Source organism: Lepidochelys kempii, chromosome 25 (genome assembly GCF_965140265.1).
Source record: "Lepidochelys kempii isolate rLepKem1 chromosome 25, rLepKem1.hap2, whole genome shotgun sequence".
Taxonomy (NCBI): domain Eukaryota; kingdom Metazoa; phylum Chordata; order Testudines; family Cheloniidae; genus Lepidochelys; species Lepidochelys kempii.
Window position 1 is genome coordinate 6,815,952 of NC_133280.1, and position 24,049 is coordinate 6,840,000.

A 24,049-nucleotide genomic window follows, 5' to 3' on the forward strand; every position below is an offset into this window, starting at 1 on the left:
TTGAGCTTGTAGTTGAATTTGTCCATAGTAACATTTCTCTGGCTACTACATCGCTTTATGCAGTTTTTAAGCTTTCACTTAAATAGGGGGGAAAAAACCCTAAGTTTCTAGTCTGTGGTTTTGAAAAAAATCTTCTGAAATGTGAACTGATGTTTCACTGTCTTTTGACTCTGGAGATTGAAACAATATTTCTGAGTGGTGTGAACTGTCTTGTTGTTAATTGGGTGTGTTAACTCTGAAGCCTAATGGGAATACAAATGTCAGCACAAAATGTTTCACAGCTGACATAACATCAGAAACCTCCAGCTGATCTGAGACTGTAAGTGGAGCTTGGGATGGTGGATGAAACTTGAATACCATTTCTTTCCTCCCAATCTGAGCCCTGAATATGTGGACCCAAGTTTGCAGTTTCAGTAGGTCTTAAATTGTGACTCTTTCTCGCTCTTCCCAGTGTACGTCCGTTTTAGTTTTAAATGGGGTGAGTAGGCATAACTGACCCTCACTGCCACAGTGCAGAAACACCAGGTCTTCCAAACCCCCAGTTTATGGGAAGGGGTAAGCTTTCAGAAAAACAGTCTGGGGGCAAATTAGAAGCAGCACTGCTGTCTGGATGTGAAGGTCTGAAGCTCCTTTCTCCCGCGCCTGGCAATGGAAACCCACTGCCAACTAGCTGGGTTTGAACCACAGCTGCCTGCCATCCTGTGTAACCTTAGTCTCTTTAGTCATAGATCGAAGCACCCTCCCTTCCCCCCTGGCTGCTGGCAGTGTGTTGCAAGGCAATGGCAATCGTAACTGAAAGAAGCTTGCCTACTACTGCTTTCTCGTTCGCCCAAGCAGACCTGTCTTTACGCCCCTTCGCTAGCTGGGCTCCGGTAGGACTATGTTCACTGCCTTCTGCTTGCTCTGGAATTATGTAGCACCATCCTTGGCAGACTACTGAGCAGTGTCAACTCAAAGTGTCTTTAAGGCTTCCCTGGAGAGGGGAGAACAGAATAAGTCAGCCTTGATACCTTGGCCCCAGTGAAGTGAAGGAGTTTCCCCAGGGGAACTAGAAGGGTAGACCTTCAGTATGTGTGTCTAGGATTTTCCAGCAGTCCCATTCAAGTGTTAATGGCAAAGAACTCTTATAGGCCCGTGAGCATTGTCAGAGTTGCCTCTTCTCTCACTATCATATAACTGGTATTGCGAGATGTCCTAATGGGTGGTTTTGTTTTTCCTCCCTCTTCTAGACGATGGACAGAGAGTTCAGAAAGTGGATGAAATGGTATGGGAAAAAACATGCAGAATACACAGTGAGTGAAACTCAGCTGAAAATCTTTGTGCTCCACTTATTACTGATGTTCAGAATTTACAGGTCCCCCTCCTCCCCTTCCCCAGCTAAGAAGCAGCTTCCTGGCCTTTATCTTGCTGCTGCTGAGTGATGCTTTCTGAAAGACAACCTCCCAGAGCCCTCCTCTTGACTCACTTGACATTTGGTGTGTGTTGTTGGGAATGTTATTGAGGCTTGCAGAAATTCTTGGAAGCCCCTTTCTTATAAACTCTCGTTACTCAGGCTGTTTTCTGCTCCCACATTCAAACATCATTAAGAAAATTGCTCCCTGATTAGACACTTACCTGTGAGAAATTCATGTAATCTTGTTCTATAGTGGCTTTCTCAGAACCCTGAGAATACCCCTGCTTGTTTGTGTATCTTTATCCCAATCTTCTCTTTAAAAAAAAAAAAAGTTTCAGATCTCATAGCTGCCATGCTTCTAGTCAAGGAGGGTTGAGTTGGGTCAGTGTTGTTCCCTAATCATTTGGAGGAATTGCCATTGGGTGATTCAAGGGAATCTTCCCTTCTCTGAGGTTTCAGCTAGCTACCACTGCGGCACTCCTAGCCTGAGAGCAGTTGACACAAACAGATCCTGGTCTCTCATGTGATTTGCACAGAGCTCTATGGCTAAGCTACTGGACCAGTCTGATCTACTTGCCTTTGAATTTCCCAATATTATCAAATGGCCTCTTGTTGGTAGTCAGGGTTTGGCATGAAGGTTAATTTTTCATTTACAGAGAACTCAAGTCTCATAATACTCTCATGTCCAGTGACCAGCCTTGAATGTAAGGGCACTCTTACTTCTCCTTGAGAAGTAGGCCATCTGCTGGATTAAGGTGACAATGTTGCCTGTCTCAAAATATCCCCTTACTGAAACTGACATATAGTGTGTGGCACTGTTCCATTAGATATATGCTGATTTCATGATAGGAGTAGTTTGCAGTTGGATTAATGTCAAGGCTGCAAACTCTTTCCTGCTGTGAAACTGTATGCAGGCCTTCCTTCCCAGGAAATGGCCATATGGCAGCCTTCCAGGGTGCTACCCAGCTGGCATTATAAGAAAGAAATCTTTACTGAAGATATTTCACTTATGATCCATGTAATTTAAAGAATAGGGACAGAACCTAGACTGAAATACTGAATATGTATTGATTGCTTTAGGCTGTGAGTATTGCCACATTGTATGTTACATGTAGCAGAATCTGACACTATAATGGAAACAAGACTGCTTATTTTTGTTCAGGTCTTTGGCTTTTATAACTTTCCTCCAATGGTAAGGACTGAGGCCAAAATTTGCAAACTTACATGCTTAAAGTTAGGCTCCCAAATAAGTGTCTTGCTTTTTCAACGCTATTGAGCAGCTGAGCTCCCATTGAAGTCAGTGACAAGCTGAGGTTCATGGCACCACTAAAAATCGGGTCACCTTCTATATTGGGGTTCTCAGACTGGGGGGTTGTGACCCCTCAGAAGATCACAAGAGGTTACATGGGGGTCTCAAGCGGCCAGCTCCGTGAGGCTGGCATCCCCGAGCCCCCGTTAAATGAGATTACGTCCCCTTCATTTTTAATTTTTAAGTGGGGTCACACTCAGAGGCTTGCTGTGTCAAAGGAGTTGCCAATACAAATAGTTTGAAAACCACTGTTCTGTATGAATTTAGGATTCTAACATTAGGTCAACTAGGCTTGCAAATTTTCTCATCACCTCCTTATCATATACATGGCAGATTTTACTCGCTCTTTTTTTTGGCTTCTAACACCTCTTTTTCATCACTAATCTGCTGGCAGTATATGTACGTGTATCTCTAGCCCTGACCAGAATCAGATAACGAACAGTTTTCCCCCAAGTCAACATATCTTAGCTAAGAATATGTACTTCCTGGTGGATTGTAATGGACTCTTTCCTTAATGCTTGTGGTATGGACATTGGGTAACGGAAATGAGTCCCAAATCCTTCTATATTTAGTTCTCCCACATGGCAACGTGCTGAGAAGCCATCTTGTCTTTGGCAGTAAGACAGTAATTCCATCTATTACCTCTGTAGTAATACAGGCTGTTACCACCGTGACTAGAATGCTTTGGAAGGCACAAGGCTGAAAAGCTTCATCTGAGTGTATGGAATGTAGTGGTGATAGACAATGCAGCCGCACTTGAGAATCCTCTTTTGCTGCTTGTAAAATGGCTTGGTTACCACCACCCATTATCTCAGAGAAGGAGCGCACTAGATGTTTTCAGGGGGCTCTTGAGAGCCTAGTCGGTGACAATCGTCAATATGACTAAGGACTGGAGTGGTTTGTGACCAACTAGATTTTAACTGTGTAAATTCCATGCAACTGGATTAAAAAATTATAAAGTTAAATATTTTCAGAAGACTACAGAGTTGGGGGGGAGGAGGACGGGAAGATTGGCAGAAATTCGTGGGAACAAGTCTCCGATCCTAGCCGCTGCTTTGAATAAATTATTTGGACAGTGGTATTAAGTTTATGCTTATTGTTGCTGCCTTGCTCCAAAAGTCAAAACTGTGACAGACATGAGACAGCAGTAAATCCGACTGTTCCTCCAGCATGAATTTTTTTTGCTCATAGCTAGGTATCCATAGTTTGACTTTAGTACAACTGGCTCTGTGTTTGTACTCTGAAAAATGACTGACAGAATAACATCTTGGGGTTCACGTTGACTCCATATCTAGTGTGCTCAATTTACAAGTCAGGTAATGGGTCTTCCCTAGTCCAGTCCCTCAAAGGTGGCCTGGAATTTGAGAACTGAATTGTTCTCTCTCCTGGATGAAGCATCATCACCAGCAATGGATTCTGAAATCAGAACTCAGTTAAGAATTCTGTTGATTCACAGACCTAAACAAACAAGTAAATAAAATATCTAGGTTGCTCTTCTGCATTCCCATTGCATTTGGTCTCCAGTGCTAACAAGAATAAAAAGGAATAAGATACATTTTAGTGAGAAGAGTCCGCATACAGAATTTGCACAGTCAGAATACACACACAGGCAGATCTGTTGAGTAAGCAGATGCCATTTTAACATTGTCACTTTTCAGTCCATAATTGCATTGTAAACTTCTCCAGCTGGTGTAAAACATCTTGAGCCATTTTGGAGTTCAAGGCACTTGCTGAGCTTCAGCTGCTAATAATGGGTTATCACTGAAACTTAAAGGTCAGAGTTCCTATTTTGGGCAGGAGAGAGCAGAAGACTGGAGAAATTGTAGGAGAGAGGTTGCTCTTTTCTCTCCTTTCTGTGAAAACATAAACCACTTGGAAAAAACCCACCATCTGTGGCTATTAGTGCCTTCACATTGTTGCTTAGGACACCGTATCCCGCTGTGGGTCACTTGAGTCTTTTGGACAAGAGTGTTCCACCGCAAACCTAAACCCCATTCATTATCTATTAATTCTTTCTTTGTTTTTTACGGTAAAAGAATATTTTCTAGTATCTGTTTCCATGGAACTAGTTCCTTGAAAGTTTGCAAGGTTAGTTTCAAACTTTTTTTCAGGGTAACTGTTGTCCCAAGGAAATTGGCGTTTTTCTTAGGTGATTAGAACTGGATAATTACAGGGTCTTTCTTGGGGAATTTCAGCACATGTTCAGTTATCAAATTAAAGCTTAAAAACTCAGTATTGCAGTTAACACAGACATATGGTACTTTGCCAAATTCACACATCTAATTTTCAGTATGGTGAAAGGTTGAGCTTTTTCTGGTTTGGTCTGGATTGATGACAGAGCAATTCCCTTGCTCTTCCCCTGCTGCCAGAAAGAGCTTGCTCTAGCCATAGGGGAAAACTCTTTCCAATGCCTGAGCCTTGGCGTAAAGTGAAGGAAAACATGTAGACTCTTAAGGTATGGCGGGGGTGTAGGTCAGTGTTATACAGCGTGTAATCTTTCCTGCCCCCACCCCCAGTGGAGTTATACAAGTTTCCATGGAGTCCTACTGTAGCCATTTGTAGTCCCCAAATCCCTGCTGGACTGTAGTGGTGTCTTGGGGCATTCATACAGCAAGTGGTCTGCTTCAGAGTTGCCTTAATGAACTTTTAAATCCAGTGTGAACACGGGTGTAAATTTGGTTAAAGATGAGGGTAAAACTAGGGTTCACTGTTATTTTGCAAAACCTTGTTTGTCTGGCTTTGGCTTTTTAAAATCAAGAGTGGATTGGATCATAGCGTTCTTTATCCAGCCTTCCCAACACTTTGATATGGGAGGTACGAGGGCTGGGAATGGAGAACAGGGAATCCAGATAAGAGAATCATAGGACTGGAAGGGACCTTGAGAGGTCATCTAGTCCAGTCCCCTGCACTCGTGGCCGCAGTATGTATTATAATATATGTATGAGTCTAACTTTCCAAATTTTACTGAGACTGTAGATAGGTCTGATGGCTGCTTGGAGTTGTGCACTTGATTTATCCCTCTCACTCAAGCAGACTGTATCATAGAAGGAAATCTCACTCGCCTAGGTATTTACTTACCCCGTCCCAACCCCACAAATGAGCTTGGGTGCATTAATGGTGGATATATGTAGTCCCTACAGCAGTGTCTTTTCTCCCCCTCTCTTGTAGCCTGCAGGCCTCACCTAGCTTTTCTGGTAGGCTTGGGTGTGTCCTGGATGCCATGTGTTGCCTTTTTCACAAAAGTCTCGCTTCAGAACAAAAACAGTGAGTTTTGTAAAGCACTAATCAGTATCTCAAGCTTCCTTGATATCCCTTGCACTGATGTATTTTGTAGGCACATAACTGTCATTGTCTGTGCTTAAAAGCTTCAGTTGTTTAACAGTGAGTTCTCTGCAGTCAGGGTGTGGGCAGGATGTGTATTTGTCCTAAATATTTTTGAATGCCCTATTTCAGCGGGAAACTCGATGTTTTGGTATTTGAAAAGCCCTCCAAACGTCCCCTGTGGCTTTGACATGATGCCACGTTTCAGAGGTTTGGATTATTGCCTCTAGTTATTTTTGCAATGAACAGGGGCTTAAAAATAACCATGTGTACTTTTCCAGGCAGAGTTAACTGTTTTTGTGAGCCAAGCACTTTGCCCTGAGTCTGCTAGAATGAGACTTTGTGTATTTATGGCATTGTGCAGTCAGAGCTTTACCGCAGAGCCTTCCAATGCAAGTCTGGGGAGAGAATATTAGCTGCTGTTATATTTTGGAGCCCAAAGCTCTGGGAAAGGGGACTTGGCCTTCAGAAGCAGCTGTTGTTATCCATTATAATGAATATAGACCTGCAGTAGTGTCTCTTGTTGCTTCCTATGGGTGTGACCTGCCAGTTTGCTCTGAGTTGCAGACATCAGCTACTGTGAGCATATTCCTGCAGTCTCTGAAGAGCAAACCTAGCTGTCTGAAAAGGGGAGGGAAAACCTGCCTCTGCTTCTAAATTTAGAAACAATGGGGGCTGGCTGCTCTCTGAAGTGGATTTCAGTGAGCTAATTATCCGTTTAGATAAAGCAGGTCCCCTGCGTTGTCTAATCAGATGAAAATATCTGCATTACAGATGGTCCTTTCCATTCATTATTCACTAAGGAGATTAAATTGCTATATGTGAGAGAGAGCACTGTGGGGGTGGGTACACTGATTGGAAGAGACTGAGTGCATCCCTACTGCTGCTGTTGTCATCTCACACTGACAGGCTGTGGTTTTCCTGTGTGACCTCGACCGTACAGCATTCTGTACTTAAGCAATGCAATATCCCATTAGAAGCTGGCTGTGTAGCTGTTTAATTACCAGGGAAGAGCTCACACTTCCTTACCAGTTCTTGTCCCAAATGAAATTTTGGGGATTTTTGTTTGTGCCACTTCGGCACTGTTGAGAGATCTCAAATTGAGATCTCCACTTTGGGGCTGCTTGCGTTCTCCCTTGGGGCTGGTGAAGGTCAGTAACACTACTATGGAACTATGACCTGAGGGATGATGGGTGGTTAGCTCTCTTCACTTCCCAAAATAATAATTAAAAAGCCCCTCTTATACTATCAAACTTCGCAGCAGGCAGTTCTCCCGCCTCATTGGCTGAAGGGATACTGCTACAGTAGGGATATAAGCCCGTAAATGGTTGAGACAACTAAGGGAGGATATGATCGAGGTCTATAAAATCATGACTAGTGTGGAGAAAGTAAATAAGGAAATGTTATTTATTCCTTCTCAAAACACATGAACTAGGGGTCACCAAATTAATAGGCAGCAGATTTAAAACAAACAAAAGGAAGTATTTTTTCACACAACACACAGTCAACCTGTGGAACTGCTTGCCAGAGGTTGTTGTGAAGGCCAAGACTGTAACAGGGTTCAAAAAAGAGCTAGGTAAGTTCCTGGAGGATAGGTCCATCAATGGCTATTAGGCAGGATGGGAAGGGATGGTGTCCCTAGCCTCTGTTTGCCAGAAGCTGGGAATAGGCAACAGGAGATGGATCACTTTACCTGTTCTGTTCATTCTTTCTGGCACACCTGGCATTGGTCACTGTCGGAAGACAGGACACTGGGTTAGATGGACTTTTGGTTTGACTCAGTATGGCTGTTCTTATGTTCTTACGCATCACATAATTTCCACACTGCTTTTAATTAAGTGGTGGTGGGTCACTGGTGCAGGGTCCTCTTCTTTGCTTCCATATTGAGAAATGTACCAGTTATCTGGTAACTGGAGATAAGAAACTGTTTTATAACAGTGGTTCTCAACCAGAGGTCCGAGGCCTCCTGGGGGGCTGCGAGCAGGTTTCAGGGGGGCCACCAAGCAGGGCCAACATTAGACTCACTGGGTTTCAGGGCAGAAAGCTGAAGCCCTGCTGCATGGGGTTGAAGCCCGGGCCCTGAGCCCTGCCACCCGAGGCTGACGCCGAAGCCTGAGCAATGTAGCTTTACGGGGGCCCCAGGCAATTGCCCTGCTTACTATCCCCTAATGCCGGCCTTGGCTTTTATATGCAGAAAACCAGTTGTTGTGACACAGGTGGGCCTGTGGAGTTTTTATAGCATGGCGGGGGGGGAGCTCAGAAAGAAAACGGTTGAGAACCCCTGTTTTATAACACAGTTGGGCACAGCAGTGTTTAAACATGGCTTTTTTGTAGTGTAGATGAGGCCAAAATGTCTACCCCTTTTAATGCCAGTTTCCCATTTCTTGTGCAGATTTTAGCCAAGCACTGGCTAAATGTGCATTAGCTTCTACTGTAGAAAAATAACCATGTTTGAACATGGTTGTGTGGTCCACGTGAATTATAATATGGCTACTTCTTGGTTGGGTGGACGGGAAAAACATTTTCATGTTTAACCCAGGTATATGAGCATACTAGACATATGTCATAACCAGCACCATGGAAATACTTTTCTTCATTAACCAGGTGCAGCTAATTCAGTATTTACAATATTGCATGTTGTAATTACAGAGAATACTGCAAATTAGTAATTTTTAGAGAACACTTCAAATATCAAGGTAATTTAGGACACGTCTACACTCGAAGTGCTACATTGGCATAACTACGCCACTGTAGTGCCTTTGGTGAAGACGCTCTATGCTTACTGCAGTGAAAGTCAATGGTTGCTGAAGACGCTCAACATCCCTGAAAAATCGGGTCCTGGGGGTGTCAAGGTGAGCACCCAGCCGTTGAGGAAACCTAACCTAGTGGACACGTTTGCAGATTTTGGCCTAAATCTTCATGCTTCAGTTCCCCATCTGTAAAATGGGAATAGTTCCCCTCTCCTCCCCCCACCTCTCACACACAGGGGGTTTGAGAAGATGCATTCATTTAGTGTCTGTGATGAACTTGGGTACTGCAGTGATGAGTCAATAAAATCTTGTGTGGTGTTGCAATATTTGGATGGTGGGCAGTAAATGATTAGCTCCTCCTTGAGGGTAAAAGGACATCTGGATATAGGGAGTGGGCAAGACTCCTTGTCTTGGGGAGTGAATGGAGTTTTTTGACGGGATGTGGGGTAGTTTTCTCCCTGAGGCATTTCCTGAAGATTTCAAGTGGCCCTATTCATAACCAGCATCACTGAGTCTAGTATGTTAGCCTTGCCGTTTACAAAGCTGAAAGAGACATTCACATTTTTGTCTATTTTTATAGCTGGAAAGAGGTGACTTCCTCTCCGAAGAATGGAAAGAAAGAATTGCAAACACAAGGTACGGTAGAACAGTTGATTGTGGCTTTATGAATGTGTAATATTTGTCAGTGTATCATAATGGAAATTGGGAGAATGGCCAACTTGTAATACAGAATTTCCGTAGCTAATATTGAAAGCCTATATGTGAGCTTCCATGCTAGCAATATGGGGAGCCTGATATCTGACTGGAGGAATGGGTTTTCATGCATTCCCAGAAGAATTAGTGGGAGTTCACAGCATAAATTCCTCTTGCACAGCTAGAGTAGACCCCTTTTGTGTTTGCATTTCCTTTAGTCTATCGGTGACTTCTGTGTAAGCACCAGCTTGAGTGGCTGGTACTTCATGTGGCTGGGATAGCTGCTTACCTTGATAGTAAGGCTGAGCTAATTGAAATCGGCTATTCTGTTGCATTGATCCTCTTGGATAGTTGAATATTCACCCAAACTGAAGATCTGTATTTAGAGATGGACTCTTTTATTTAAAAAAACAAACAAACCAAAAAAACAACAACCCCCAACCTGTGGCATACTGCTGCTGAAGAGGGAAATGTCATGGTTCAAAACACTCCTAAATTTTTGTGAATGGTTTCATATTCATAGAGCCTTGTTAGTAGATATTAATCATGTACCATGATGGATAGACAAGAAAAAATGGTTAACGGCAGATGTGCTCCTAGACCACCCCCTTTCTTGGAGAGATGGAAAACAGTTGACAAAAAGGCTTATTGAAACTCTTCAGGGCTGTGGCAAGTTATGGACAGTTTCCAAGACCATATTTAAGAGCACACTCCAGGAAAGGCATCTGCCAGGCTGATTTTTGCGTTATGTACCCCAGTTAGACTTCTTGGGCTGCCTTTTAATTTGTGGGCAGACTTGTCCCAGACCTGCAGTGTGGTGTGGTTTTGCTTTATTAGTTGTTTGCGTCTTTACACACACATCCCTCTATACCCCTTCCAGCTCTCTTCCATTTCTTTGGAACAATTTTTAATATAGGCTGTAGATTAGAGCCCTGCAACCCGACGGAACCTGACTACCAGTGTTGGCTCGAGTGGAGTTGGCTCTCCTTCTCCGGCCTGTGGAGTGGTGCAGTGGTGGCTACATATCCTGCTTCTGCTGGCAGAAGCACGCATGCTTAGCAGCACACATGCTGCAATGGAGTGAGTGCGCAGAGGAGTCACAGCACCTCTCACTTTTGCAGCACAAGCAAAGCAATGGGGGCAGCTGTTGGCAAGAGCGGGGCATGCAGCCACTGGCTCATGCACCCACTGACTCCAAGGACAGCAGGAGGAGAGCCATCCCTGGGGGAGGAGGCAGCAGCTGCACTGACTCAGGCTTAGGTTGGAAATTGATTCGACCCTCTTGGGCTTGAGTCCAGATCAGGCCTAGCCTCGAGCAAACCTCTGCTATAGGTTGTCTCCTATTGCACATGGAGACACTGGTAGATCTGTGGCAGTAAATGATGGCTATTCTTTGTTACTTTGAATAGTATGCAGTTGATTGTCTTCCTACCAGCCCACAACCATCTCCTCCTTCCCACAAAAGTTCTTAAAGCAAAAATTAGTTTTTCATCCTCAAGCCTTAGTCATTTGAGTTTTTGTGACTGCAAATTAGTCAACATCTGCTATTTTAAAGAATGCTTTGATTGATTGATCATTTGATATTTTGGCCCAAGCCAATTACCTAATAGTGAAATTTCCTCCTTCATTTTCTGTTGTAAGCAGCGTGAGCATCCTAGGTGGTGGCCTTCATGATGATGATAGCCACTTGGATTTTTAAGAGCACTCCTAACTAGTTCATTTGGCTAAAGGGTTTTATGACGCCATCGCCGATCCAACAGCATCAGTTACCTAATCTAAATTGTGCTTCTAACAAAGTAGATAATAGGAGTTCCAAAGGTTCAAACTCTTAAAAATGCATGTTCACTTTTGAACGCATACAATTGTTCATATTTGTGCTCTCACAACCGCTGATGCTTAAGCAAGATGTGTGGCATTTATTATTCATACTGTCTGCACTTGTGGTTTAGCAGTCTGCACTGAAAAGGCAATAAACCAAATAAGGAGAAAGCCAAGTTATTTTGGTCTCCAATGTTCATAGTAAATACTCCATCAGAATGAACATTTTAAAAAGATTTCAGTGGACTTTATTTCTTTTCCCTTTCTCCCCTTAAAATTCTCTAGTGACTTTAATGCATGTGGCTGTGTTCAGTAGGTTTTTTTTGGCATAGTGGTGGGAAGCAGGATGAAAGGAGCCCATACTGGCCTTGCTTGCCAGACAAGTTTCCCATCTTTGTAAGAGCAGGGGTGGGCAGAAAAAAAGATATTTTTTTATTGGCATATAATTTTTTTTTTTTAAATTGTGGTTTTTAAATAGTTTTGGCTACGTCTCTTAAACCTAGTGCCCTTTAAGTATGTGTGTTGTATGGAGGCACCAGAAGGGGAAAGAAGAATCTAAGTTAGTATCACTTGCAAAGAAATAAATTCTTATAAAATAGATGGCATTGGCTGAAAAAAGTCCTGAAGAGCTTGATCCTGCAAAGTGCTGAATATCTTCTGAGAGGTGTCAAGCATCCTTATTTCCCACGGAAGCCAGTGGGAATAGAAGACATTTGGAAACACCATATCTGACCCAAAGTTAAATGCTTTCAAAATTACACCCAGTGTAACGTGTATTCTCCATTTGTAATGTGTCCTGTTTCTTACATTTTTTTTTTTCACTTCATGACACTTTTCATCTTCACATGGCCATGTTGTCTTGCAACTTGTTCGATTTCTCTTTTCAAGGCTTAAATATTTTTGGGGGGTGGTGAATCCCTTGCTAGATTTAATCACTAAAACCACGAAAACCATAAATGTTTCCAGTGTAGGATAGAGCCAAAGACAGCCTTAGAGATAGCAAGGCTTGTTGGGAAAGAGCTAAGAGAACACGATTCTCAACTGAATGCCTGACTGTTAACCTTGTGAAAAGACCTGTCGAATTTCACCATCATTTGTGGGGGTGGGGGGTACTTTGTAAATAAATTATTACTTGTAAATACTTCTTCAAATTACCAAAAGTATAATTGGATTCAACAGCTGTCGGTCAAGATGGGCTGTCACCATTCCTTAAGTGAGATTTAACAAGTGTCATGAACATGTTAGCGGTAGCTATGTTCATATACACTGTAAAAGGCCCACCAGACATTATGGAGGCATGATGAACATACTTTTAATATTATGATAGTGAAACTTGGCAGTGTAGTTCTTAACTTATGAATTCATGGTGCAGAAGCTGCTGATCTGATGAATGGAAGTGTCCTAATATGATACTTTTTCATATGCAACATTTCAGCAAAGAAGTACTGTGAATACTGACTATTTATAGCTTATTACTTTGTGTAGCTTGCAAGTAGAAATTTTTGGTTTCTTGAGTAAAATAGCTATACGCCCTCAGGATATATAGCATTCTCTTGTTTCAGAACCATGCACATCATTCATAGAATATAGCTGATTGCATAGAAGTAGCAGTGTATATAAAATTAAGATGCCATTTGTCTGTTCCTATTTAATAACTAGACCATTATCTTGCAGTGTTATTTTTGTGAATAATTTTGCCTTTGGTCCTGAGGTGGATCACCAACTGAAGGAGCGATTTGCAAACATGAAGGAAGGTAACACATCGAACTTAAACTCTTTTCCGTTGGTTTCCTGTTCACTATGGGAGCTGCTGAATATTCCACTGGGTTTTTTTTGCTGTGCAGTAGTAGATTCAGGGTTTACTAGCTGCTGCAGCATGCTGTCTGTTCCTGATGTGCTATCTCTAGCAACCAGCCTCCAGTTTAAGTCTTTTGGAATCATAAGACATCCCAGAAGGTCTATTGCGTTGTTTTAAATGTTCCTACTATATATGTATGCAAATTGTTTCTGTGACAGAAGGGCATTTCCATGGCAGCACCTTTCATAATGTTTTTTGAATATTTAATCCTGAATGTGTTTTTCAGCTTTAAATACTCTATTTATATGCAAGTTTAGCAACATCTAAAGCTCAAAGAGCTTTGTTCTGGACTTAAAATAACACTAAGATTATATTTAAAAATTCCTAACCTGCACTAACACCTTAGATCATTGCTTCTGAAACTACAGTCTGCAGAGCCCTTTGTTGTGCTCTATAGAAAAACGCATTGAGAACCAAATCGTGAGGGATTGTGGTGATAGATCTTTGTCCTACGAATTTACCCACAGATTAGAAAAAACGGAGAAACCACTTCCCTTGATTAACACTGAAAGTTCTAAACCATTAATCTTTTAATCCTAGCTTGCTTTTCACACTTTACTCAATTTCACTGTCCAAAGTGATTGGTCTCATTTCGTTTTGTTTGGTCATATTTTCTTCTGGCTATTACGCACTATACCAGTGGTGGTATGCTTGGGTTTGGATGGTTCAGGGGGTTATTAATGAGGAAACTGATCCTTCTGTATCAATCTCTATGGTTCAGATACTCTGTTCGTGGTGATGACATATTTACAGTCATCTGAAGCCAGGTTGGTGGGTTCCATTCTGTTCCTTGTGAACAGCTATGGACACGTGGACAGCCACCACAATGGCTACTAATTGGAGATTCTACCTCTTGTCTGAGTATATAGACCAAAGTCTAAATGGACCTGGAGACTGGACTGCCTTCTCTTCCTACTGGTGGCCCTTCATGTCCAGCCTTAAGGACACTGATGACTGGGGCAATTTGCATTGCCTCTGCTCTTGCTAAAAGAAAAGGAGGACTTGAGGCACCCTAGAGACTAACTAATTTATTTGAGCATAAGCTTTCGTGAGCTACAGCTCACTTCATCGGATGCATAAAGTGGAAAGTACAGTGAGGAGACCTCCTCACTGTACTTTCCACTTTATGCATCCGATGAAGTGAGCTGTAGCTCACGAAAGCTTATGCTCAAATAAATTGGTTAGTCTCTAGGGTGCCTCAAGTCCTCCTTTTCTTTTTGCGAATACAGACTAACATGGTTGCTACTCTGAAATCTGCTCTTGCTGTATATCTTGTGGCAGTGATAAGGTTTCGGTCTCCAAGGGTGTGTTTACATTTCAAAAAGAGACCTGTGGCAGCAAATCTGAGTCTGGGTCAACTGACTGGGGCTTGTGCTACAGGGCTAAAAATAGGTAGTGTAGTGCAGTGTAGACATTCCCGCTTTGGCTGGAGTCCCGGGCTTCGAGACCCATGCCGCTCGCTGGGTCTCAGAGCCCAGGCTCCAGCCTGAGGTCAAATGGCTACTCTGTTATTTTTAGCTCCGTAGTATAAGCCCCAGTCAGTTGAAGCAGGCTGAGAGACTCACTGAGCCGGGGTGTATGGGTTTTTGTTTTTGTTTTATTTTTAATATAGACACACCACAAGATCAATTCAGCATGTTCAACTAGTACTAAATTCATTAGGTGAATTGTAGTTTATTGAGAGGCCATGTGGTCTCATGGATTAGGCATGGCTCTGGAAGCTAGAATCTCTAGAGTTCAGTTGTACTGTGCCACTGAGCAGTCAGTCAGTCCATCTGTTTCTCTTGTTTAAAATGGGGATCGTTATACTTATCTATGTCACGTGGGTATGGAGTATTAATTAGGTAACATTTGAACATGGAAAGTTTCAGAGTAACAGCCGTGTTAGTCTGTATTCGCAAAAAGAAAAGGAGTACTTGTGGCACCTTAGAGACTAACCAATTTATTAGAGCATAAGCTTTCGTGAGCTACAGCTCACTTCCTCAGATGCATCTGAGGAAGTGAGCTGTAGCTCACGAAAGCTTATGCTCTAATAAATTGGTTAGTCTCTAAGGTGCCACAAGTACTCCTTTTCTTAACATGGAAAGTGTTACCGTTAAATACCCAGGGTTTTTTCCTCCTGAGAAGTTGGGCCGTAAAAGCTAGCAGTTGGAAATGTCCAGCAAGGTCATGATGGTCTTTAACTTGGCTGGAGTACTTTTAGTTTGGTAGTTTATTCCTGCCCTTCAGTCCTTCAAACACGTGACAATTTAACTTGGTTGTGACACATATTACAAAAATAGTTGTTTAACTGCTATTGTAAGGCAAATGTATAGAGTGGGCTATCACAGTTCTAAGTAGTTGTGGAAGCAGGATTATTCCCTCTGAGGCCAAGCCTAGGCATAAATAAAATAAGTAAATTCCACAACATTATAGCTGTGACACAAACCAACCAAAGTCAGAAGAATTGCAGTATGTTTGATTCTCTAGCTTTACTTCAGAGCTGGGTTTTAATTTTTATTTAATTTAATAGAGGCATGAGACATGGAGGCATCATGCACCAGTAGATAGGGTACTGGACTGGGAATCAGGAGACGTGGGTTCTCTTCCCAGCTCTAACTGTGGTGGCTGGGGACTGGACTCGGTAACCCAGGAGATCCTTTGTGGTCCTACGTACCTAGGACCTTCAGCAAGGCACTTCATCTCTGTGACGCTCCCTGTTGGTATCCTGGGTTGTGAGGCACCTCACCACCACCTGCCCTTAATGGGAAGCAGTCTTGCGTGTGCCTGTGGTGGATCAACTCTTTGAAACCACCAGCCTCTGGCAACACAAGTGCTGCCTTGCACACTGTCACTTCCTCTATACAAGCTAATGATGGGAACCCCTGAACCCTGTGAGCGTTCCCTGTAGTGTCCAGCCCCTTCTCCACTGAGCGCTCACTGAATTACCAAGCTTACTGGTCCCAAACGGGTTGTAAGATTCAGCTCAGGATCACTACTTTGCTTCACACCACAGCATTTAGATACATTTATAGTGAAAACAAGAATGGTTTTTTCCCCCCAAAGTTCAGAGATTCAAGTGATAGTGAGTAAGAATATTGGAAACAAATGGTTACATTTAAAACAAAATCATAACACGTTTTCTGCAGACTAAACTGTTAACCTCCTGTCTAAAGAAGTCTATCACACCCTTTGCGCCCTTCTTCTCCCCCCATCTGCCTGCTGTGCTCTTCGTTTTTATCCAAACCTGATGAAGACCCCTTTTTCGCAAAGCAAACTTGTTGCCCATTTACTTCCTCAGTGAAGAGTGCCAGGGTGTCATCTTTATCCCCTGAATATTCCCGAGCAAACCTTTGATGCATAAACACCACCGTCCTCCGTGTTTTTTCCTCCCCAGTTACTTCTCTCTCCTTCATTAGCATTCAGTTCAGACTGTTGGGTGGAGACCCACTGAGAACTACACAATACTTAATTTACATTTAAACACACAATTGGATAACCTGTTTTTCAGGTGATGACTAGCCCCTAGACACAGAATTTAAGAACATAATTTTCAGTGTATATATGTGACTTCTTGCATAATATGCATTCTTGGGTTTTGCAATGATGTTGCCGATCAGTGTGACATCAGCTTTTATGTGAGACCTCAGACGACACTCTTTTGGTAAGCTAGAATGTAAATATCACACTCGGGAGATTCCTTTAACCCCTCTGCACCCCCTACTTGCCCCTTGCCAGTAAGAAGTTCCTGGGTCACAGCGTCTGTGCCTATATTTCCCCAACGATAAAATGGGGATAATTATACCTTTTAGAATGTTTTGAGATGTGTACATGAAAAGCCCTATCTAAGAGCTACCTAGTGGTACTATTATTTGAATAGCCTGGATCTTTACCAAAAACAAAACCCCCAAGCTTTTTTAAAGTGACCCAGTGGTGTTAGTGCAACTGTTCATGGTTGCTATTCTGGCACTAAATATAAAGCAATATAGAGCCCCTACTTTCTCCAAAGAGTTTCTGTCAAAGAGTAGTGGTAACTGGATCACTTACATCTTTTTTCCCAGGTGGCAGAATCGTGTCCTCAAAGCCTTTTGCACCTCTAAACTTTAGAATAAACAGTCGAAACTTGAGTGGTAAGATTGGCCTTTCTCTTTGCTTAAATGTGACTATATGGTGTTCAATATATGACTTTTTTTTTTTTTCCCAAAAGGGGAAAAGCTCAGTAGACAGCTACTGTTGTATGTTAAAGTTAAACACCAAGTTGGCAGGTGCCTTCCAAATATCAGAGAGAGAGACATGTCACAGCTCTCTAAGTATTGATGAGACTTTGCATATTAAAAGCTAAAGTTTGTCATCAGCACTTAATCCTATCCAACCTGTCTCATGCTGACCAAAATGGCTCCCTCTCACAAACTCTCAGCAAAGGAGTTTACTTTCCCTAAAAACAAACTGCTATAGGAATTCAGATAAGAAGGCCTAAGAGGAAATGACCTTCAAATATTGGGTACAGAGAGAAAGTGTGGAAACTCAATTACAGGACCTAATCTCATCCAATTACTAATTTACATGGGAAATACAATATCAAATAAATATGCCTGCAGTGTTCTAGTCCTGGGCCTCATTCCAATCTTAATGGCTTTTAAATTTTTTTTAGCTTTTAGGGAAATACTGTCTACTTAGAGCTCATGGCACCAAAATCTGCATTTCCCTGACGTAACAGGAAAGTGCATTCTCTTGTTCTGTGGTCCTTCATGCATTCATCTCACCAGATTTCCCATAAACATTTTTATTCACCAGTTTTTGCCCTGATGAGACACAGCTGGCACACTCTGCCTCTGGTTATTGCTTTGCTTTTAAAATCTGTCTGGTTAAATGCTTAGTTAATAAAACTGCATTGGTAACAATAATGTTACCTTATTTTAAAGCTCTTTGTAATCCAACTTCTTTGGGACATTCTTAATTCCTCTTCTGGAGGGGGAAAATAATAAAATGGGATATGGTGAGAGGGGAGACTTTGGGACAGATCAAAAATTGTTTTTAAAAGTTTGGTTAAATCATACTGGCTGTATCCTAAACCTCATATTTGTCTGCATATAATGTTCATATACATTCAGACTCTGGTGGATCAGCGTCTTTCAGCAGAAATAAGTATCTGTAATCTCTCCTACACAGTCATGCTATTCACTCAGGCATTTGGTTGTTACAATTTGTTATGTAGATAGGATCCAGTAGTATTCTGTATCTAGGCTTAAGGCCTTGGTTACTGTCAAAGCTTTATCCTGGATATGTGACCCCTTTCCAACAAAATTAAGGCCCTGTCCATAGTGTTGTAGCGATATTGTCAGTGGGTTCCTTGAACAAGTTATTTTGGAAGCATAGTTGGGCTCACTGTTAGATTGAAAGCCCACTGTAGCTCCTTTTACTCCGGAATGGTTGAGTATCTGCAAGCAGAATAAAAACAATACAATCACAGAATCATAGAATATTAGGGTTGGAAGAGACCTCAGGAGGTCATCTAGTCCAATTCCCTTCTCAAAGCAGGACCAACACCAACTAAATCATCCCAGCCAAGGCTTTGTCATATGTACCCTAAATATGCATTTTGCATATCACAGATTTTTACCTAAACACATAGTGATATGTGGAAAAAGTACCGAATTACTTAAAATATATAAATTAGACCACAGTGTTTCCAGGTCTATTTGAGCAGTTAATTAGCACTATATAATATGACCGAATATATCCTCTTTCGGAAAGGGTTTACTCACTTGGCATTAGGGCTCTGTGTGTGTATTCCATGTAGATCACTTTGAAATATTGGGGGTAGAGGGTTAAGTCCACCGTGCAGCTGGTCAGAGTTCCTGCATGGACTGGCTTGGCTGGGTAGAAGGCGTTCTGTATGCTAAGGCTACCGTTGCTGTGTTAAAACACAGTTCTGAAACTGCTGGGCCACTTTTACTTTTGATAAATGTGAGTGGGAAATGGGGCTCACCTTGATTTCCTAACTGGCCTTTTTCCCTTCAGATATTGGCACTATAATGAGAGTTGTGGAGTTATCACCACTGAAAGGGTCGGTTTCATGGACCGGGAAACCAGTTTCTTACTACCTGCATACTATTGATCGCACCATAGTGAGTATAAACATAGGCCAGTGAATCTTTCATTTTTCCCTTGGAAGCACCGTGTTAGTCTCATACTCTGGAATTCTCAGGGTTCTTCCCTATCTTCCTTTTGCATTTAGGGACATGCATTATGGTTCTTGGGGGCAGGGGACAATTTATTCACACACCATAGTCTCTTAGCATCAATACACGTATCCAAATTCCACTTCACCTTTGATTCCTTCCGTGCAGCAGGCTTCTCAAAGGATGCAATTCTGTGGAGCTCTGCGGTTGTCTGTATGTAAATAAACGAGTCAAAATACACTTACATATGAAGAAATGTAAATTCCTCTAGCATTATAATTCATTGACTCTGCTGGTGTTTTTCCTACATAATAGCTATTTCATTCTGAGTAAAGACTATAGAGGAAATTTTTAAAAAATTAAAAGTGTGCTGTATAATAAATGTGTGAAGCATCTCCTGCTAGGGCATCAGGATACTTTATAATAATTCTTAATCTGAATTAAACTTTGAGTTGCTCTAGCATTAGCCTAGGCATCTTAAATGCGTCTGTGCATTCACCTTTATTTTTATTTTTTTGCTTCATAAACAAAGCCCATAGAAATGTAACTCTTATTTTGTGGAGAAACACTTCACCTTCATGATCTGAATTTTTGTAACCTGCTTGTACAACCTTGTTTTGTAAATCTGCTCTAGTTTGCCTGTGTTGTAGATGTGTATGTTAGAATGGAGATAAATGTTTTACTTTCGTTCAGTACTAGAATAGAGTTGCCCCCTATTGAAAATAACCTTCTGGTGGCTAGAGATATAGAACACAAAGCTTTATAATAAGGATGTGCTGCATTGAAGATGATAAACCATGTTGTGGCTTGGACTGTGTCCCATTACGCCACATGCTTGCCTTTTTCCAGAAAGAATGAAATGGAAATAGCTTCTTGATGTAGCTTATCAAAGGGGAAAATTGTCAGAACATCTGCAATTTTGTACTCCTGTTAGAAATCAGCGTTTTACGCATCAGTGTATTCTGATATGTATAATGACTATCTTATCTTTCCCTTTTCAGCTTGAAAACTATTTTTCTAGTCTCAAAAATCCAAAACTCAGGGTAAGTTGTGTTTAAATTTCTTATAATGTATTCAGAGTAATGACAGGTTTCAGAGGAGCAGCAGTGTTAGTCTGTGTTCGCAAAAAGAAAAGGAGGACTTGTGGCACCTTAGAGACTAACAAATTTATTTGAGCATAAGCTGTCATGACCTTCAGCTCACTTCATCGGACGCTGTAGCTCATGAAAGCTTATGCTCAAATAAATTTGTTAGTCTCTAAGGTGCCACAAGTCCTCCTTCTCTTTTTCAGAGTAATGAAACATCCAGTATGATCATTTTAAGCATTAGCTTTATAAAGACAACAGAAGCAGATGGGGAAATATGTTTCAAGCTCATCAAGAAACAATATCTGCAGACAATCATGTTGGAATGAAGTAACTCGTGACTGCAGTAGTGCTGTGACAGCGCATCCAAATAAAACAATAATTCTTAAAAATGTATCAGGGAAGCATAGAGTTCTTGCAGTTTTCCACTTGCATTGTATTTAAAGGATTATTAAATGTTAATGACATTAACAGGCCAGATTTTAAGAATTTAATGATGGCTTAATTCTCCTGTCTCAATGCTGAGCCTTGTCCGTTAGTGAGTTTTTGAAGAAAGGCCCTCTCAGCTATTACTTTTGGACCTGCCATTCACTTGGAAATGTAACCTATGTCATTGATCACTGTGCTTTACTGCAGTGCATGGAATTCAAAACTCCAGAGGTTTCTGAGACGGTCTCACTGAATGGGACATATTAAATAGTGGTGAAAGATGATGGCTTAGATGTAAATTACAAAGGGCGTATGGGGCTAGACTTTTGTGTACCAATCTAGGAAACATCTTGCATTTGTGGAGCCTCTTCATGTCAAGCTTTAGGGCTCAGTCATTGTCCTCCAAACCTGACCTTTAATGGCATTTGAGATTGGGTTTAATGGTAGCTGTTAGATTTGTGGGTTTTGGACTGTTGATTTTAAATTTGAGAGAGTGAGATTTTGACACTAAGCATGGAGAAAACCCACCAAATTTTGTCTTCAAATATTTGTGAACTAATCACATAAACTATTTTTTGGCAGTTTCCTGGCTGCTAGCAATGAAGATATTGAATTACTATGAGAGAGTTGGAGTTTGCCATAATCCCCTGATTTACTTTTACTTCGTAAAGATATTATAGTTGGTAGAATTGTCAACACATTAAACCTCATCTGGAGAGTACAAGGAAGTGTTTGTGGAGTTTCATGTCCTTAGTGACTAGGCAGGACTCATGCTTTTTCAGCTGCTTTTCATCTGGATTGTCTTATCTACAGACTTTGTTAGGATTTAATTCAGCTCTCTTTCAAAGAGTTGATTCATGACTTTATATGGCAAGGCCCTTAAAGATGCGCAGTGATGCAACAATACGTGAAATGGTGGTTATAGATAAGGTCATTGATATTTTAACAGGCTTTTTAAAAAAGTTCAAAGACCTACTCATTAGGGTGGAAAACGTGTGGCTCTCTCCCTCCCTTGTGGTTGCTTATCTGCATAGATGCTGTTTAGGAGACTGCCATGGAATATAGTGTAGCTTTTAAAGCTAATTTAGGTTGCTTTCCTTTTCCCACCTGCTATTGTCTGGGACAGGGTAAGTCAGTGTCTTCCTGCCTACTAAGAAAAGATGTTCTATCATTCCTTAATCACTCTGACTAGTCCTTACATTATCCGTGCCTATCCCAGAGGAACTAGCTTGGCAAGATTGGAGTCTGTACTTCAAAAGGGAGAATATAGCAACTATCTTTTGGGCTTATTTGTGGATGTTTTTTAATGCCATTGTTTAAATTGCCTTTAGGAGGAACAAGAGGCAGCTAGACGTCGTCAGCAAAGAGAAAACAAGAGCAACACAACTACTCCAACGAAGGTGCGAGAAAACAAGGTCAACTCCCTCTTGAATATTTTACACAAAAAACATGTTCTCTCTTTATTATGGCTCGAGCTTGCGGTCTGCACCAACCATAAAAGCTTGTCTACGTAGGGAGTTTGACCTGAAAATCTATTCCAGAAGAGCTCCCTGCATGGATACACTGTTAGCAATAAAAAACACTTTATTTCAGAATAATCAGTGGTGTTTGTGAGCTCTTCTGGAATAGTTTATTCCAGAGTAGAGTTTCTGGTCTCTTTCACCGTGTTGACAGGCCCTTACTCTTGAGTAGGGGTTCCTAAACATTTGCAAGGGCCATACCACATGTTAATAGTTTGGTATGTGGACCACACTTTCCCAGCCATAAATGCACAAGCTACCTCCCTGTTATAAAAGCAGCAATTGCTCACATGGATAAGTAATAGGGGGAAAGTTTTGAATGTGACTTCAGCTTTTATTTCAGTGCAGTTTAGTAGCTTGTAATAAGGCTCCCTGTGAGCAGCAAGTTTTGTATGGATCAGTTTGGGAAATCCTGCAATGGATAGATCTAGAGGAGAGGCAGCGTAGTGTATTGATCATAGCATACTGGGTACCAGGGACAATTCCAATCCCAAATCTAACCACTAACGCTTTGTAGCCTTAGGCAAATTACTTAATCTTTGCGTGCCTCTATGTCCTTCCTATAAAATGGGGTTGATACTTGCTTATTTCAAAAGGGTGTGGTAAAGATTAACTGATATTCTGCAAATGCAAATTGCTCAATATTAGAAAGCTTTTTCTCTTCAACATTTCTTTAGGATTCTGGTGCTGAAGAAGAAAAAGTTGGGACAAATGCAGTTAAAAAGACATCTCCCTCCAAAGCACGCAAGAAAAAGCTGAGTAAGAAAGGAAGGAAAATGGCAGGGCGGAAGCGAGGGCGTCCCAAGAAAATGAACACTGCAAATACAGAGCGCAAGACCAAGAAGAACCAAACTGCACTAGAGCTTCTGCATGCTCAAACTGTGTCTCAGACACCCTCATCCTCTCCTCAGGGTAAGCTGAGAAACTCAGCGGTTGTCAGTGGAAGAGCGTTGTCCGTATGAGTCTCAGTTAGTGTCCAGGAAAGTTTTTACTCTTAAGAGTGAATGCTCAGAGCTCTTTGTATTCAGAGACCCACAGACTTCTAAATCTTTCTTGTCAGTTTCGCATACCTCCTCTCCCTGTTCTCTATTGCATTGTGACATTGTATCACCTGCTTTCCAGCTGGGATGATTGAGGCTCAGACAGCTGGCTGTTAATGTTAATCCAAACTTCTCCAGAATGGGGGGCAGCAGAACAGAGGGGTTGGCTGAGTTTGCCTTCACTGATGTGTTGAACACGAATCCTGAGTGTATTTTGAAAGCTGATCTGTTGCATGAGAGGCACTTAGCCAAGTTACTGGGTCCTGTGCTGTAAAAAAACATATTCCCCGATGGCAAAGGGCATCTTCCTCATTTGCTATGTTTCATTACTTAAAATGTGGTCTGCATTACTTTCTCCTCTAGATGCATACAAGTCACCTCATAGTCCATATTACCAACTACCTCCTAAAGTGCAACGGCATTCATCTAACCAACTGTTGGTGACTCCTACCCCACCTGCACTACAGAAGCTGCTAGGTAAGAGTTCCCCTTCTGATGCATAGAGAATGAAAGGAGTAAATAATGGGTTGATCACAGTTTACTATCTGGGTGGTGGTTTATATCATTGCTGTGATATAAAGATTCAAGGGAAACTGAAATACTAAAGCTTTAATTTTGGGGGAAGAAAGGTATATTTTAATACAAAACAGTGAATTGCAAAATATTGCCAGC

The 24,049-nt window shown here is 41.7% G+C and overlaps 2 protein-coding genes across 12 annotated transcripts in view; one reads left to right on the plus strand and one right to left on the minus strand.

Moving 5' to 3' along the window:
- DOT1L (DOT1 like histone lysine methyltransferase) overlaps nucleotides 1-24,049 on the plus strand; it is a 103,803-nt gene that overhangs the window by 45,059 nt on the left and 34,695 nt on the right. For 5 of the 8 annotated variants that reach the window (XM_073324234.1, XM_073324230.1, XM_073324232.1 and 2 more), the window contains exons 7-15: nucleotides 1,230-1,292; nucleotides 9,354-9,409; nucleotides 12,959-13,038; nucleotides 17,183-17,251; nucleotides 19,143-19,249; nucleotides 20,305-20,346; nucleotides 22,149-22,232; nucleotides 23,015-23,249; nucleotides 23,741-23,854. In XM_073324234.1, coding sequence (XP_073180335.1) covers nucleotides 1,230-1,292; nucleotides 9,354-9,409; nucleotides 12,959-13,038; nucleotides 17,183-17,251; nucleotides 19,143-19,249; nucleotides 20,305-20,346; nucleotides 22,149-22,232; nucleotides 23,015-23,249; nucleotides 23,741-23,854 — 850 coding nt within the window. Of the gene's footprint in view, nucleotides 1-1,229; nucleotides 1,293-5,033; nucleotides 5,769-5,870; nucleotides 5,967-9,353; nucleotides 9,410-12,958; nucleotides 13,039-17,182; nucleotides 17,252-19,142; nucleotides 19,250-20,304; nucleotides 20,347-22,148; nucleotides 22,233-23,014; nucleotides 23,250-23,740; nucleotides 23,855-24,049 lie in introns of those variants that run through there. The other 3 variants (XM_073324231.1, XM_073324233.1, XM_073324237.1) reach the window with 3 other exon arrangements.
- PLEKHJ1 (pleckstrin homology domain containing J1) overlaps nucleotides 16,205-24,049 on the minus strand; it is a 56,155-nt gene continuing 48,310 nt past the window's right edge. For 2 of the 4 annotated variants that reach the window (XM_073324249.1, XM_073324250.1), the window contains exons 6-7: nucleotides 19,452-19,514; nucleotides 16,205-18,559 (exon numbers count right to left, since the gene is read on the minus strand). In XM_073324249.1, coding sequence (XP_073180350.1) covers nucleotides 18,329-18,559; nucleotides 19,452-19,514 — 294 coding nt within the window. In that variant the 3' untranslated portion in view covers nucleotides 16,205-18,328. Of the gene's footprint in view, nucleotides 18,560-19,451; nucleotides 19,515-24,049 lie in introns of those variants that run through there. The other 2 variants (XR_012156197.1, XR_012156199.1) reach the window with 2 other exon arrangements.